The sequence below is a fragment of the Pogoniulus pusillus genome, chromosome 20 (assembly GCF_015220805.1).
Source record: "Pogoniulus pusillus isolate bPogPus1 chromosome 20, bPogPus1.pri, whole genome shotgun sequence".
In the NCBI taxonomy this organism is placed as follows: domain Eukaryota; kingdom Metazoa; phylum Chordata; class Aves; order Piciformes; family Lybiidae; genus Pogoniulus; species Pogoniulus pusillus.
The window spans coordinates 953,989-967,670 of NC_087283.1; the positions used below are offsets into that span (position 1 = coordinate 953,989).

The 13,682-nt window shown below is 46.2% G+C and overlaps 1 protein-coding gene across 7 annotated transcripts in view; it reads right to left on the bottom strand.

Annotated features, from left to right (window-relative positions):
• LOC135184285 (transcription initiation factor TFIID subunit 4-like) overlaps positions 1-13,682 on the bottom strand; it is a 131,118-nt gene that overhangs the window by 72,808 nt on the left and 44,628 nt on the right. For 6 of the 7 annotated variants that reach the window (XR_010305952.1, XM_064159880.1, XM_064159882.1 and 3 more), the window contains exon 11: positions 781-911. Coding sequence is in view for 6 of the 7 variants with exons in the window: in XM_064159880.1 (XP_064015950.1) it covers positions 781-911 (131 nt within the window). In the remaining variant the exon portion in view is untranslated. Of the gene's footprint in view, positions 1-780; positions 912-12,712; positions 12,796-13,682 lie in introns of those variants that run through there. The other variant, XM_064159884.1, reaches the window with a different exon arrangement.

The following is a 13,682-nucleotide window of genomic DNA, read 5'->3' on the forward strand; positions in this document are numbered from 1 at the left end:
AAACAATGATGGTTACTGTCATCTTGATTTCACACCAGCTGAACCACCAGTAGGGGCTTCTATCAAAACCAGTGTTTGATAGTTATCAATAAAGATGCTTGGTTTCATTTCAAACTGGTTTGCAGGTTGTTTCTCCTCAACCAGTGGGGAAATTTAATGTAAATTGTTTCACTTTTCTTCAAGAGCATACTTGCTAACAAGGGAATCTTTGCATCTTGGTACCTTCTTTTTCAAGAGAATATTGCTGCTTAATCACAGTGAAAGATCCACTTTACTTGACAGTTTAAGACAAATTGGTAGCTTTTGTAAAATGTGAGTATTTCTTGCAGCCAAAGACACACAAAGTAACCATGGATTTCCATTTACTGAAGCAATTTGGACCCAGTCAGTGGATGTCTTAGTCAAAAAAGGGAGACATCCAGAATCAGCAGTCTCGGTTGCAGTCCATGAGCAGAAAGAGTCTAACACCTACCCCACGTTAGACATTTTAGCACAGCAGAATGAAAACACAGAGGCAGCAGACTGCTCTGGCAAGCACTGCTTCCATCTCACCACCCTCTGTTTGCTGAGACAGACAAACCTGCAGCTAAACCATCCTTGGCACATCAAGTAAACACAAACCCCTATCGTGTGCTAAGGAAAGTTGCTGTCACACAGCAGCATTCTGTGACAACTTGTACCTTCCCCTGCACACTCACTCCAATTCTGCAGCATGCTGCACCTTCCCCTGCACACTCACTCTGATTCTGTAGCACACTGTACCTTCTTCTGTACACTTACTTTGTAGGACTCCATTCGGTGCTGTGTTATCACTGTTACTTTTTCTATCACTGTTCTTAATCTGTTCTGTGTTGCATGGGAAATAAAAGTAACCACTTCAGCTGGCACATCAGTAATTCCTAGTTTTTTAGCTAAAGCAAAACAGAAAACAAAACAGAATTAGCTTACACCCCATAAAAAAACCTCTTAAACTCTAAAGAAAAGTCATGACTGAATGCTCCTGAAGAGAAAAACCCATGACAGGGTCTTCATGAAGCTTTGGTGACACATTGATGACCTCTTGAAAAGAGGTGTGACTGCACTTTAAACTCTGACAGAGAAATCAGAGCTCTTTGGTTTGTTGGGTTTGGTTATTTTTTTTTTATTAATCACAAAGTATTTAAGAACTTTACTGAAGTTTTAAAACAAAGCATAACAAAAGTTGGAGACACCTGGAGTTCTCAGTTGTCCTACAGGAGAAAATGCAATTTGGTTATTTTCAAAAGGATTAGTGCAGATTAATTTCAGTGTCAGTGCTATGAGGCTGCAGCCCAAGACATAGTGCCTGAGTGCTTGAGCCTGTGCTGCTGGCATGCTACCAATAGACAAAACCCTATTACTTTAACATGAAGCAAGTCACATTAACAACAGCTGTTTAAAAACACCAAGCCTTGCTAAAAAACAGATTTATATAGTTATTTGTGCAGATTATAGAGGAAAGCAAAGTGTTGTGTATCAACGCAGTAAAAGTACATCTAAGCTACAGAAACGAGAATAGGACTAGCACTCAAAATTTCTCAGTTCAACAAAACAATTGCTACTGTTGGATAGAAATGATTATTTATACTGATCTGAGCCATACTCCAGAAAGTCTCAGTGGGACAATTTGGGGATAGAAAACTCCATGTCTGCACACACAGAGCCATATCTGTTATATATTAACCAGTGGATGGATTATTGGGTTTGATACACCACAAACCAGAAAATACTATCATTACACTGAGTTGGTTTCCATATCATGGAATCAAGCAGGTTGGAAGAGACCTCCAAGCTCCTCTAGGCCAACCTAGCACCCAGCCCTGGCCAACCAACCAGACCATGGCACTAAGTGCCCCAGCCAGGCTTGGCTTCAACACCTCCAGCCACAGCCACTCCACCACCTCCCTGGGCAGCCCATTCCAATGCCAATCACTCTCTCTGACAACAACTTCCTCCTGACATCCAGCCTAGACCTGCCCTGGCACAACTTGAGACTGTGTCCCCTTGTTCTGTGGCTGCTTGCCTGGCAGCAGAGCCCAACCCCACCTGGCCACAGCCTCCCTTCAGGTAGTTGCAGACAGCAATGAGGGGTTGTTGGGTTTGATACACCACAACAGAGTAAATATTCTGATTGCACCGGGTTGGTTTCCACTGAATGAAAACAAAGCTTTAAAAAGGAGCGTGGTGCACTAAGAGGTATGCAAAACACTACAGGGAATGTGTCCGGGAGCAGTCTGGGAGGCGTTTCTGGACCAGCTCACTACAAAAGTCATCTCTGGCTGCGGGAGCGTCCCAAGCAAACACAAACCTGAGAGGCTTAAGGAGGAGCATTTGTTTTGTGGAGCCTTCCCAGCTTTCCTCGGCCGACTTGGAGAGCAAGAAACCATCAGATGTCTAAAAAATGAAGGCGCACAAGTGAGCAGTGGTCTCACGGGGCTGTACGCTCCTGTTAGCGGGGTGATGTGATCTGAGGAGAGCTGGCAGCGCGCAGCAGCACCCAGGGCTTCTGTCAGCGCCGCGCCCGGGCCGCTCAATCACGGCGCGGACGGCGCCGCCGGCAGGGGGCACTGCGCGGGCTGGGGCGCGCCGAGGCGACAGCGCCCGCAGGGGTCCGAACGGCGAGGGGACAGAGCCCGGAGGGCTACGGAGCGTGAGGCGACAGAGCCCCGAGGGGTCCGGAGAGTGAGGCGACAGAGCCCCGAGGGTCCGAATGGCTCTCGTGTAACAGGTGCCCATCTCGGAGCTCCATCGGAGCTACCTGGCAAAACTAACGGCTGCCGCTTTCCCAGTGCCCCGGTAAGGGCTTGCACTGACACAGGCTCAGCAAGTTAAAATCATTAAAAGCTTTAATTCATTACGGTGACGAATACAACAGATCTGGGATCGCCGGTGACAAATGCACTAACTGCAAGTGATTGAGCTGAGGTTAATAAATCCTGGGGAACATCTGAGGCAGTCCCAGACACCAATCTCCGCAGCGGCTCTGCACAGTGCTCCCCGGGGCAGCATCCTGGGCTGGGGTGCAGGACAAGGAGCAGAGCCCAGAATCTGTCCCCGTCTCTGCTAAATCCACAACTGCTGTAACTCAGAGAGATGCTCCTCTCAGGGGTTTTTTATAGCCTAGCCCCAGCTGTCACTACCTTCCAGGTGACATTTAGCATGACTTGGGAGGAGAGCTGAGTCTCAGCCCTCCCTGCACAGCATGCACGCTCTTTGGCTCAGCAGCACATTGAGGGGTAGCAGCTTAATGTTAAAAGTGTAGTTAACCAGGCAACAGCCTTCGCTTGGGCACTCTAGTTTTCACAATCTCTTTTGAAGTTGGGTGTTTGTGTTACTCCAGCTTTGCTTTATTGGTTTTAGCCAAAGCAGGATCATCTTCACAAGACTCCCTCCTTCAGCTGTAACCTCAACAGTTGTCTCACCACAGCAAAGTGGCAGGAGCCACAATGCAGAAAGGCTCCTGAGTGTGAGGTGCCGGAGCCCAGAGCTCAAAGCTCTCCAGGTTTTGAGCACTCAGTTACAGCTACCTGGGCTGGTGCTCAGCCGTACCAGACACCGTTTCCCACAGCTCTCCCATGCCCTCTCTTTTCCCTACTTTTTGATCTGCAGTATCTATTTCGGTGTGTCTTTCATGATATCACTGCAGTGCACCATTCCCACACTTCCCAGCTCAATTATCCATGTCATATATTTCTGGTATTACTTTTTTTAATGATTCTTTGAAGTAGTTATCTCTTAAACTAACTTAAGTCATCACTGACTCCATCCTGTACATTACCTTGAGGATTTTAGCAGGATGTAGATAAGCTTTTTAACTCATTTTTGCTTTATCACTTAAGAAAAAGTCAATCTTCCTCAGTGGCCAACTTGTCCTCTGTAATAGAGATGGAATTCTGAAAGTTGAATGTACAATGGAATGCACACACAGGCATGAAGATCTCAGTGCTGCAACTGCTACTCATGCAAATGATGTCCTTGAGGCTCAGGAGGGCTGCTCATAGTGGTAGCAGCTATTCGTGCAGGTGAGACCTGCAGCATCAAGACCTATTGGAGCATGTACCGTTTTATTATGGAAACACACACAAGCACAGCTATCAATCAGAAACCTGCAGTATGAAAGCGAAGATGCAAGGAGGGAAATTTCATTAACTGGTACCCAGAGAAGAGGTCTGAGATAGAAATCTGTTGAGTAGCCTAGGCAAAGGTACATGAGAATAACTGTTGAAATAATAACTCTTCGGATTTCAGCTACCCAGCTTCCCTGAGCACACAGAATCCTTTCAGAGTGAAGAGGTATCACCATCTCAGTTTTTCACACTATAAGATTTTTGTAATTTTAAGGACTTTTGTCCTAGGTAAATTCAACCATTCTGCGGCTTGTTTTGCCTAATCAGCTCTTTGGAAATCAATTCAGAATCCAAGGACCATCGTATGAGATGCCCAATTCCTACAGATTCTCATCCTGCAGCCTTCTTTGTCAACCTCTGCAACATCTCAGAAACTTGCTACTCATGAAATCCCTCAAGACAATATTCTCAAGTGCAGAGAACTACCTGGAGGTCAGCTACACTCAGAGGCCCACAGGAGTCAGTTCTTGGTGACCTGGCTGGGGAGGCAGAGAGCACCCTCATCAAGTCTGCAGGTAGTACCACACTAAGTGGTAAAAAGGGAAGGGCTGCTAAGCAGAAGGACCTGATGAGCAGGCCAACAGGAACCTCATGAGATTCAAGGAGGACAAAAAGCTGCCGCTGGGAGGGACTAACTCTCTGTAAAGACACAGGTTGGACCCAGGGCAGCAGCACTGATGAAAGTGCCTGGGTCTGGTGGGGAGTACACTACTAACCTGGCTTAAGTGGTGTGTCCTGGCAACAGCAAAGACTAACTGCACAGTGGGTTCTACCATGAGAAGAGTGGTAGCCCAGCAGCAACCATCACACCAAGGGAAGAAATCACTCCTTTTCACTCAGCACACTGCTAGAACACTGCAGTCAGCTTTGAGCTGTGTGGTGCAAGGAAGACTTGTGAAAACCTGAGTCCAGGGCAAAGTCACCAAGTTGGTTACGGGGTTGGAACACATGACTGTACTGGAGAACCTGAGGGTTTGTTCTGGAGGAGGCTTAGGGGGAGAGGTTACTGAGAAGATGGACCCAAATTCTTTATTGGGGATGCCTGGAAGAATGAGAAATCAATTCATAAACTGAAAGTGCAGACTTGGGGTATAGGGAAGGATTCTACACTATGGACGTAATTAATGGAACACTCTGCACCAAAGTGTACACTGCCCCACCTTCCAGACTCCTAGGACTCAGTCAGACATACCCTAAGCCACCTTCTCTTAGTTTAACATTGACCCATCTTTGAGCTAGAGATTGGACTGGGTGACCATTTACATTCTTTTCCAACCTCAGCAATTCTATGACCCCTGCACAGCTCCAACTTCCTCTCACACTTCTAACCACTGTACAACGCTCTCAGTTCTCTCACACATCTAGGATCACTCTCTGGTGCAGCCCCGAGTCCACATTTGTGCGGCTTGCCAGCTGGGCACAGTCAGCTCATCCTAAGGACAGCCTGGCCAGTCTGTACAAGAGGGCTGACTAGCAGCCAGCCAGAAGGGCAAAGAAAAGGAAGCAGCAGTTGGCATCCCCCTCAACTTGAGCACACGGAGGGGCTGTCTAGCTGCTGGTCTTTAGACAGATCCAGCAGATACCTGAAGGGAGGGAGCAGGAAGGCAAACAGACTGTTCAGTCACTTAAGGCTATCTGTCTTTGGGAAACAGGCCAAGGAAGAAAGAATAGAAACCAGGAATTTCCCCCAAATAAATTAGTACAAAGAAACCAGACTACAAAAAGATGAGTTTGTAAGAAGGCAGCTTGTCACATGCAACATTCCCTGCATGTGGAGGCACAGCCACATCTTCCCTGCGCTGAGTTACATTCATAGAAGTCCTGCTAGCAGAGGATGTTGGAAGCAAGATGCATTCCAAGGCTGTAAAGTACATGAAGATTTGGCACACTGCTTCCCTACTTGGGTTGTACCTGGGGCGAGGCTGGGAGCATCATCACTGTGCTCCTGAAGCAGCCACCTCATCTCCACTCGGACAGGCTGGCCGTGGCCTGACCAGTCACGCACACCACTTCACTGCTCTGCTGGCCCAAGGAAACTTCTGATGCCACAGTTTGGGGTTGGTCATTTCTGGCTTCTTGCTACTCTGAAAACCACCAAGTGGAAACTGAATCTACGCAAAGGGCTGAAAACTCTGATTTTTCATCTTTCTATATTAAAGCCTTGCCAATTCTTTTCTTCACTGTTACATCTCTTCCCAGGTTTCACCCACTCTCTATAGAAAGCATACTGGAATTCTGTCTGCCATCAAAGGAAAATAATGCAGAGCTCTGAATAGGAAATTCCTGAGGTATTCTTCTTGCCTGCATAATTACTTTCCCCAGTTTTCATACAGAGAGGCTTGTCTGCCTTTGCATGTCTCCCTAGACCGATGATGATGTGGGAAAAGAAAGGGAACAGGCAGCTTTAAGAAACGTGTGCACACACACTCTGTGTAATGCCAAACATCACTTAGCTGTGTCACAACACACCAGCAGTCGTGCTAGATTATTCCTCTTTCTAACCAAGGCCAGTGGCTTCAGCCACTGGATCACAATCCAACATTCTGGATTCTGCCCTTAAGTGAATCACTGCAGTAATGTCATAATATATGTTCACTTGTGTACAGACATGCAGAACTGGAAGAGATAATTAAGATTAGACAACAAAACAAGGAACCCCAACTTATTTCCATCACCTGGCTGCTATTTCTCTTTTGCAAAAAAGCAAAGCACTCAACTTCCTTCTAACTTGTAGGTCACCATCTCAATGAGCTTTAAATTCAGTAACATGGCTGTCTTGCAGTTTTGTGACCAGAATTCTGCATCTAAAGCAGTAAGGAGCCACGCAAAAAAAAAAAATCAAGAAATGTGTCACATGAGGGAAAGAGAGTACCTTGTCTTTAGATAATACATTTGTGGTACCAAGGATATGCTTCAAGCCTTCAAAATTACTTCAGCAGTAGAATTCTGAACTTTTCCCAGAGCTATGACAAAAACATTATCAAGGATAGCAACGAAAACGGAGCCAGAGCAAGGCAGTGCTCCGAGCAAGAACTGCAACCCACCTCGCCACCTGGACTTGACTTTCTCTGTTTTGAAGACATAACTAAGGTCACATTCTCCATTCAAGCGCTCTTGCCAAAACTCTCTGCAAGACCATCTCAAACTCACGATGGAGCGCATGAATGCTTCCATTCCTTGGGGCAGGAACCAGCTTCAGCACACCCTCAGAGGCAACAAACACTGCTAAAGCAGTCACTTCGGTCCCACTCTGCTGTGTGAAAACCGTGGGGGATCACAAATGAATAAACCCAAAGTGAACAGCATCCTAACTTGCCAAGCACAACACAACAAAGCCTGCCCACATATTAACTCTTAATTCCATGTGCAGAAGCTTCACTAGCAAGCCATGGCCCTACCAGCATTTCACAGATCTGTACAGAATAAGGCAGCAAGCAAAGGAGGCCTGTTGGAGCATTTTTGTTACAAACAAACTCTCCTCTATTTAAAAGTCTGGGATATTGCAATGGAGTTTCCATCCAGTCAGAACTTGTATATAAGTGCCAAAAACCTCGAGGGAAAAACCGCTCAGCAATATTATTCTGCTATTGCCACGTGTGTCACTAGCACAGGATTGTTTTTTGCAAACATAAAAGCACCTAAACCTTGTCATTGAAAACTTTTAGGTCCCAAGAAGTGGAAATTCTGAGGAGTGCTAGCATCTGCTTAGCTACCCAAAAGGTACTGGCTCTGCTGCACTTTAAAACTTTAATTATATTTTATTGATCAAACAAACTGCACTAAATCCTAAGAAGAGCACTGCCCTATTTGAGAAGCAGAAGAAAAATACCATCTTTGCAGATAGGCTTTCAAAGAATCAAAAAGTTCCTTTAATAATTTATACTTTAAGAGGACTGACAGGATTGAGATCAAAGACCAAAAAATTATTTGTAAAACATTAGGTCTGACTCTGATTATTGACGTGATAAATTATTGAGTGTCTGTATAAAATCTCTTAAAACAGAAGAACCTTGAAGAGCTGGTTCTAAACAGTTAACAGCCTGTGTTTAGGGATGGAGTTTGCCTTGTCCTTCAACAGAACTCTGGGACAGCAGCATAATTAGTCTCTGCTTGCTCTAGTCACAGGTCAGGCACAACTGCAGAAAGCACTCTCTGTTATCAGCTCGAATCTGGGAGCAGCCTCTTAAAACTTCCAATTCTGAGCATGAGAAGTTGGCCCAAAACACAGCTTCAGACCAGGCCTCTCCTGCTGCTACAGCTGCCTTACAAGATGGGAACAAACCACACAAGTCCATCCCCTCTGGGACATGATTTGCTTGAACTTTTCTTTAACCTGGCTGCACAGCATCAGGTCGAGAACAGTGCCACAAGGATGCACCTGGTCACACTTCCCAACCTACCTCATCCCCACAGCACAGCCAAGTACTAGGCTGTGTCTTGGACTGCAGATACTGGGTGAGGCTCAAGCCCTCTTCCTCTTCTATCCCGAAGGAACCACCACAGTTTCACACAGAATCAAAGAACTGTTGAGGTTGGAGGTCTCCCTGGAGCCTTCTCTTTTCCAGGCTGAGCAGCCCCAGTTCTCTGCCTGTCCTCAACAGAGCTGCTCCAGCTCTCTGATCAGTTTTGTGGCCCTTCACGGGACACGCTCCTCCCTGTGCTGAGGACTCCAGAGCTGGCCAGAGTACTCCAGGTGAGGAGCTTAGGACCATCCGAAGTGAGAGGATCTTATTTTCTATTAGGTCAGGAGAGATGTTTTTTTTCCCCCCGCTAATTTGTCAAGCAATGTTTTGAGCCTGCAACATCCTAAAAGAGTTCCAGAGCTTATCTACTCACCTACAAGAAAAAAAGTCCTTTTTGCTTCTTTTGAACTTGTACCTTCCAATCTAATTTAATATCCTTAAAGGGAAAAGCATAAAAAAGCTCCATTCCAGGGGCTCATATTGGTATGTTTATATTTACACAATGGAGCCCCCTCAAATCCACGCAAAAAAATCTGTGCATCTGTGCCTAACACAGGCCAAAACACCTGATCCCATTTTCTTTGGTGGTGCAAAGCTCTTCTGCAAGTCAGCAGGATTTGGGCAAGACAAAAATATTCATCAAGTAGAAAAAGGACCCTACTTTACTTACATGGTTAGTGGGTTTCTGATGAATGTCATGCAGGATGTCAAAAACCCCCAGCCCTTCACTCCTCTGGGAGCTCCTAAGCAGGTGGGTGAGTCTGGGAACCCACACAGCATCACACTTTGCAAAGAGAACTGGAGAAGAGGTCGGAGCTACAATACACAGAACTAGCCAAGCCGGTTTCCAAAAGCCTGTCTTTAAGGCAGGTAATTAAACAGCTGAGAAGTGGCTCTGAGTCACACCTAAAGAGCCTTACTGTTACCCACGTGCACTCCAGAGCCAAGCCAGTCACCAGTCAGCATCACATACGGGTGTGTGGAGGCCTGAGAAGTGGAAGGAGCTGCCTCAAACCACGGCAGCATGAACACAGGAGTGGTGCATCTCAGAGAAGACAATACTTGGTATTCTGATGGTAAGGAAGCCTCACAGTTTGATCAGAGCACACAAAGAACATGAGCCCTGAAGGAGCTACTACTGAGAGAATCACAGAACTGCTTGGGTTTGAAAAGACCTCCAAGGTCATCAAGTCCAGCCCTCAACCCAGCACCACCATGGCCACTGAACCACATCCCCAAGTGCCATGGACACTCATTTCATGAACACCTCCAGGGATGGGGACTCCACCACCCTGGACAGCCTGTTCCAATTCCTGACCACTCTCATAGGAAAGAAATTTTTTCCTCATCTCCAGCCTAACCCTCCCCTGTTGCAATTTCAGGTCATTGCCTCTCCTGTCACCTGACACTAGGAGAAGAGATCTTCTTTTCCCTGTTTTTTTTTTTATCTCCTGTAACTAAATTCCCCATTCCCTTATTTTTCCAGAAGAAATCAAACCCTCAATGTGCTAAGGAAATGTTATCCTTCATTTTGATGTCTAATTCCTTCTTTTTTAATAATTCAGGATTTCTTTTGTGCAATTTCATGTGTATGTCCTAAAAGAACAAAGGATGCTGAAGTTATTATTGAGGCCTTGAGCAGCTGAGTCTAGCTGAGAGGCATCTGTGCCCATGGCAGGGAAGCTGAAGTAGATGATCTCTAAGGTCCTTTCCAACCCAAGCCATTCTGTGATTCTACAATTAAAAGGGAAGCACTGAAGCTCAAAGAATTGTGGAGAACTGCATCCAGAACCTACCCTGTGACCCCAGAAAGCTGTGCTGCAGTGACTTAACAGCGTCAGGAAAAGGTGAAAGGCAGAGGAGCAGGGCTCAGCAAGTCCAAAGAGCTTACAGTTACACCACGTTTTTATTTCACCTCAGTTTTCTCAGAAGACACAAACCATAATGAGCATGTCCAAGGACCTTCAGGAACACCACAGACTGGATGCAGAGAGCTGGAAAATGTTTCCATGCCTCAATGCACTGTTGTGTTTGGTTACTCACTAGAGTCAAAGGTGCTGTCAGAGGAACCAGATGAGAAAGAACCAGTATGGCAATGACACCAATGTGAGCCCTTGAGGAAGCAGCAGAAAAGCTGTTAGTTGGGGATTTATCCCTCACCTGTTTCCATGCAGGCTAGAAGAACATGCTCCTTGGGCTAAGGGCAAGATCAGACCATACAAAACCACTACAGGAGCTCACAGATGAAAACAAGAATTATGAGCTTGTGACAGCAGTGGTGAGCCAGAGGTGGGGCAGAACTGGTGTAAGAGTGTCAGAGGTGGCACATACGTGGAGGCACAGATGGCAGCATCCCGTAGCCGTCCTTGCAGTGACAGAGCACGCTCTCAGTCACATCCACACAAGGATTAAAAGGAACACCAAGTGTAAGACTTGGGCTGTATGCTTCTGCTCTTTGAAAACAACCTCTGTGAACACAGTAGACATTTTGGCAGTGTAGGTTTTTTCCTGGAGAAACCATTTCCCAGACACTCTAAAAGCCCTGCTGGTGATGTGTCCCAACAAGCTCGATGCCAAGCAGATGAGGCCTCATCTTAAGGAGGTGGCACAGACATGTCAGTTGGAAAGGGTATGCACAAAAGAGCACAGGAAATGGAAAGAATCTCAGAAGGGTGGACCCAAGACCATAACCTGAATTTCAGAATGTCAGCACCTTCATCTGTCTACATCCAGGAAGAGGTGCCAAGATCAGGGCACTGTACAACAGTCACCAGTAGACATGGGCATTTGATCTTGTCAGAAGAGCTGCAGTTTATGGTAGTCAGCATTAAAGTTGCACTTCCACATGGCTGTGGAAGAGGTGGTGGTGCCTCACCTGGCACAGCATCCAGTCTTGCAGCTACTTCATGAAAACAAATCCCAACAGAACATCTCTGTCCCGGTTCAACACTTTGCAGCACTTGCCTGTGAGTGAGGATGTGGCTGCTCTGGTTACACCACAGACTAACGCTTTCCACATCACAGGCACTGAGAGCAAAGTCTCAGATTGCCAAGGGCTTACAGCAGAGCCTGGGCTCTGTATGCAACAGACTCAGCTGCGTGAAGGAGGCTAACAGATGCAACTCAAACTCATGGCACCAAGACAGACTACCAAGACTGACTCAAGTGGAATTGATGAGGCTTTTCAATCATTTGAAGAAATTAAGCCAGGACAACCCTGGTATGAGCAGCAGGACTGCCAAATAAACAACTGAACGAGCATTTCAATGGAGTTTAGAAAATATTACCTTTTACTTTTTCCCCCTTAAACGATCCTTGAAGGTGCTGCTCACCGATCAATGACTTCCTCCTCCACAAAGATGTTCCAACATGTGTTGAGAGTTTGGGACATTAGTACCACCTCTAGAGCATGGAGTTTGCCTACAGGGATAATGTAAGTCAGCTTTATTGCAATATTGAATGGTTCTCTAAGGTTTTCTTTTTATTGTTCTTATTTTACATCCACTACTTATGACCAGAAATCTCTTTTGAGATGGACTTTGTAAGTTCATCTGGTGGAGAATGCATCTCCACAGGAAGATGATCTGAATGTTTCTCTCCTTTGCAGAGACCCAAAGAATTTTAGCCATTCAATTCCCAGAGACAAACTTAGACTGAGGCTGGGCACTGTGTTTCAGGAGGCCCTGAAGGCCAGGCCTGCCTATGAGAAACAGTAAGATGACTTGAAAGCAAGCTCTTCCCCTACTTTCATGAAACAGAAGCAAGGTGTTCTGGTGAAAACAAAACCTGAATTCTCCAGACATTTCTGGGAGCAAATAGTATGGGCATGCTCTCAGCTCCAGTGGAGTAAATCCCTGCAAAACGATGCCTGGAGAAACAGCTCCATTTTCTTCACAAATAGTCACTCTGAATGCATCTCCAGCTCACTGGGAGAAGTTACTGCTTGAGGAAGCAACATCAGGTCTAGCCCTCGGAGGTGCCGCAGCTACCACGGGAGCTCGGATCCCATGGTGCTGCAGAACCAGTAAGACTAATAAAAAGAAAACCTTAGAAATACACAAAAAATATTGAACAGAAGCTGCCCTACCTTTCACAGAAAGGCAGACTCCAAGCTCTCAGGCGGTACTGAAGTTACCATTCCAACACATGTTGGGACATCTTGTAAAACAGTAAGTCTAACCATGGACCTATTGAAGAAAGAACAACAGGAGGGTTTAGCATTCTGCTTATATTTATTTGGCAACACTGCTGCTAATACTCAGACAGGAAAGCACTCCCACCTTTTGGAGGAGGAAGTAAGGAATGTAACAGGTGATTGCCTTGCAGTGTTCTAACATTGATTATGGTGCAGTGGAAGACCAGATGCTCTGCTGGACACGTACCACAGGCTTCACACTCAGCGCACGAGTGTGCTGTTATCACAGCTACAGATGTAAGATGACTGGGAGCACTGCAAGCTGCCTGGGAGCACTGCAAGCCGCCTGGGAGCACTGCAAGCCGCCTGGGAGCACTGCAAGCCGCCTGGGAGCACTGCAAGCCCTCTGAGCTAAATCAGCTTGGTGTATACCAATGAAGAAAGCCCCAGAATCTGCACAAAGGTACAGAACTACTCCACGTGGCAGAGTGGGAACACATCTCTGCACCTGCCACACCTCTGCAAGGGACTTTGTGAAGGTTATAGGAGCTACTGCAAGTCAACACAGGTGACACACACAGGGAGCTGCAATCTGGATCACACAAAACCCAGTGTGCCCCTTTGTCCTGAGAAAAAGCACCTGGCACCACAGAAAGCGCCGCTCTGGCTACAGCTCGAGTGGACTGAGCACATCATTAGAACAATGCAAACTTCCACATGCTAAAGAGCAAGGACATGTTCGAATCATCTCCAAACACCATCAACAGTTCTGTCCACAGGTACTTAGGGAGGTCATCCTGACAGAGAGGTGCTGTTGGAAAAACTGCTTTTAGGAGAAATATTTCAGTTTGAAGACAAACCAAGCCAGGGATAAAAAGTGGCAAGTCAACAGTGAAAAATAACTATCAACAGTAAGCACAGCATAAACAAAATCCTGCG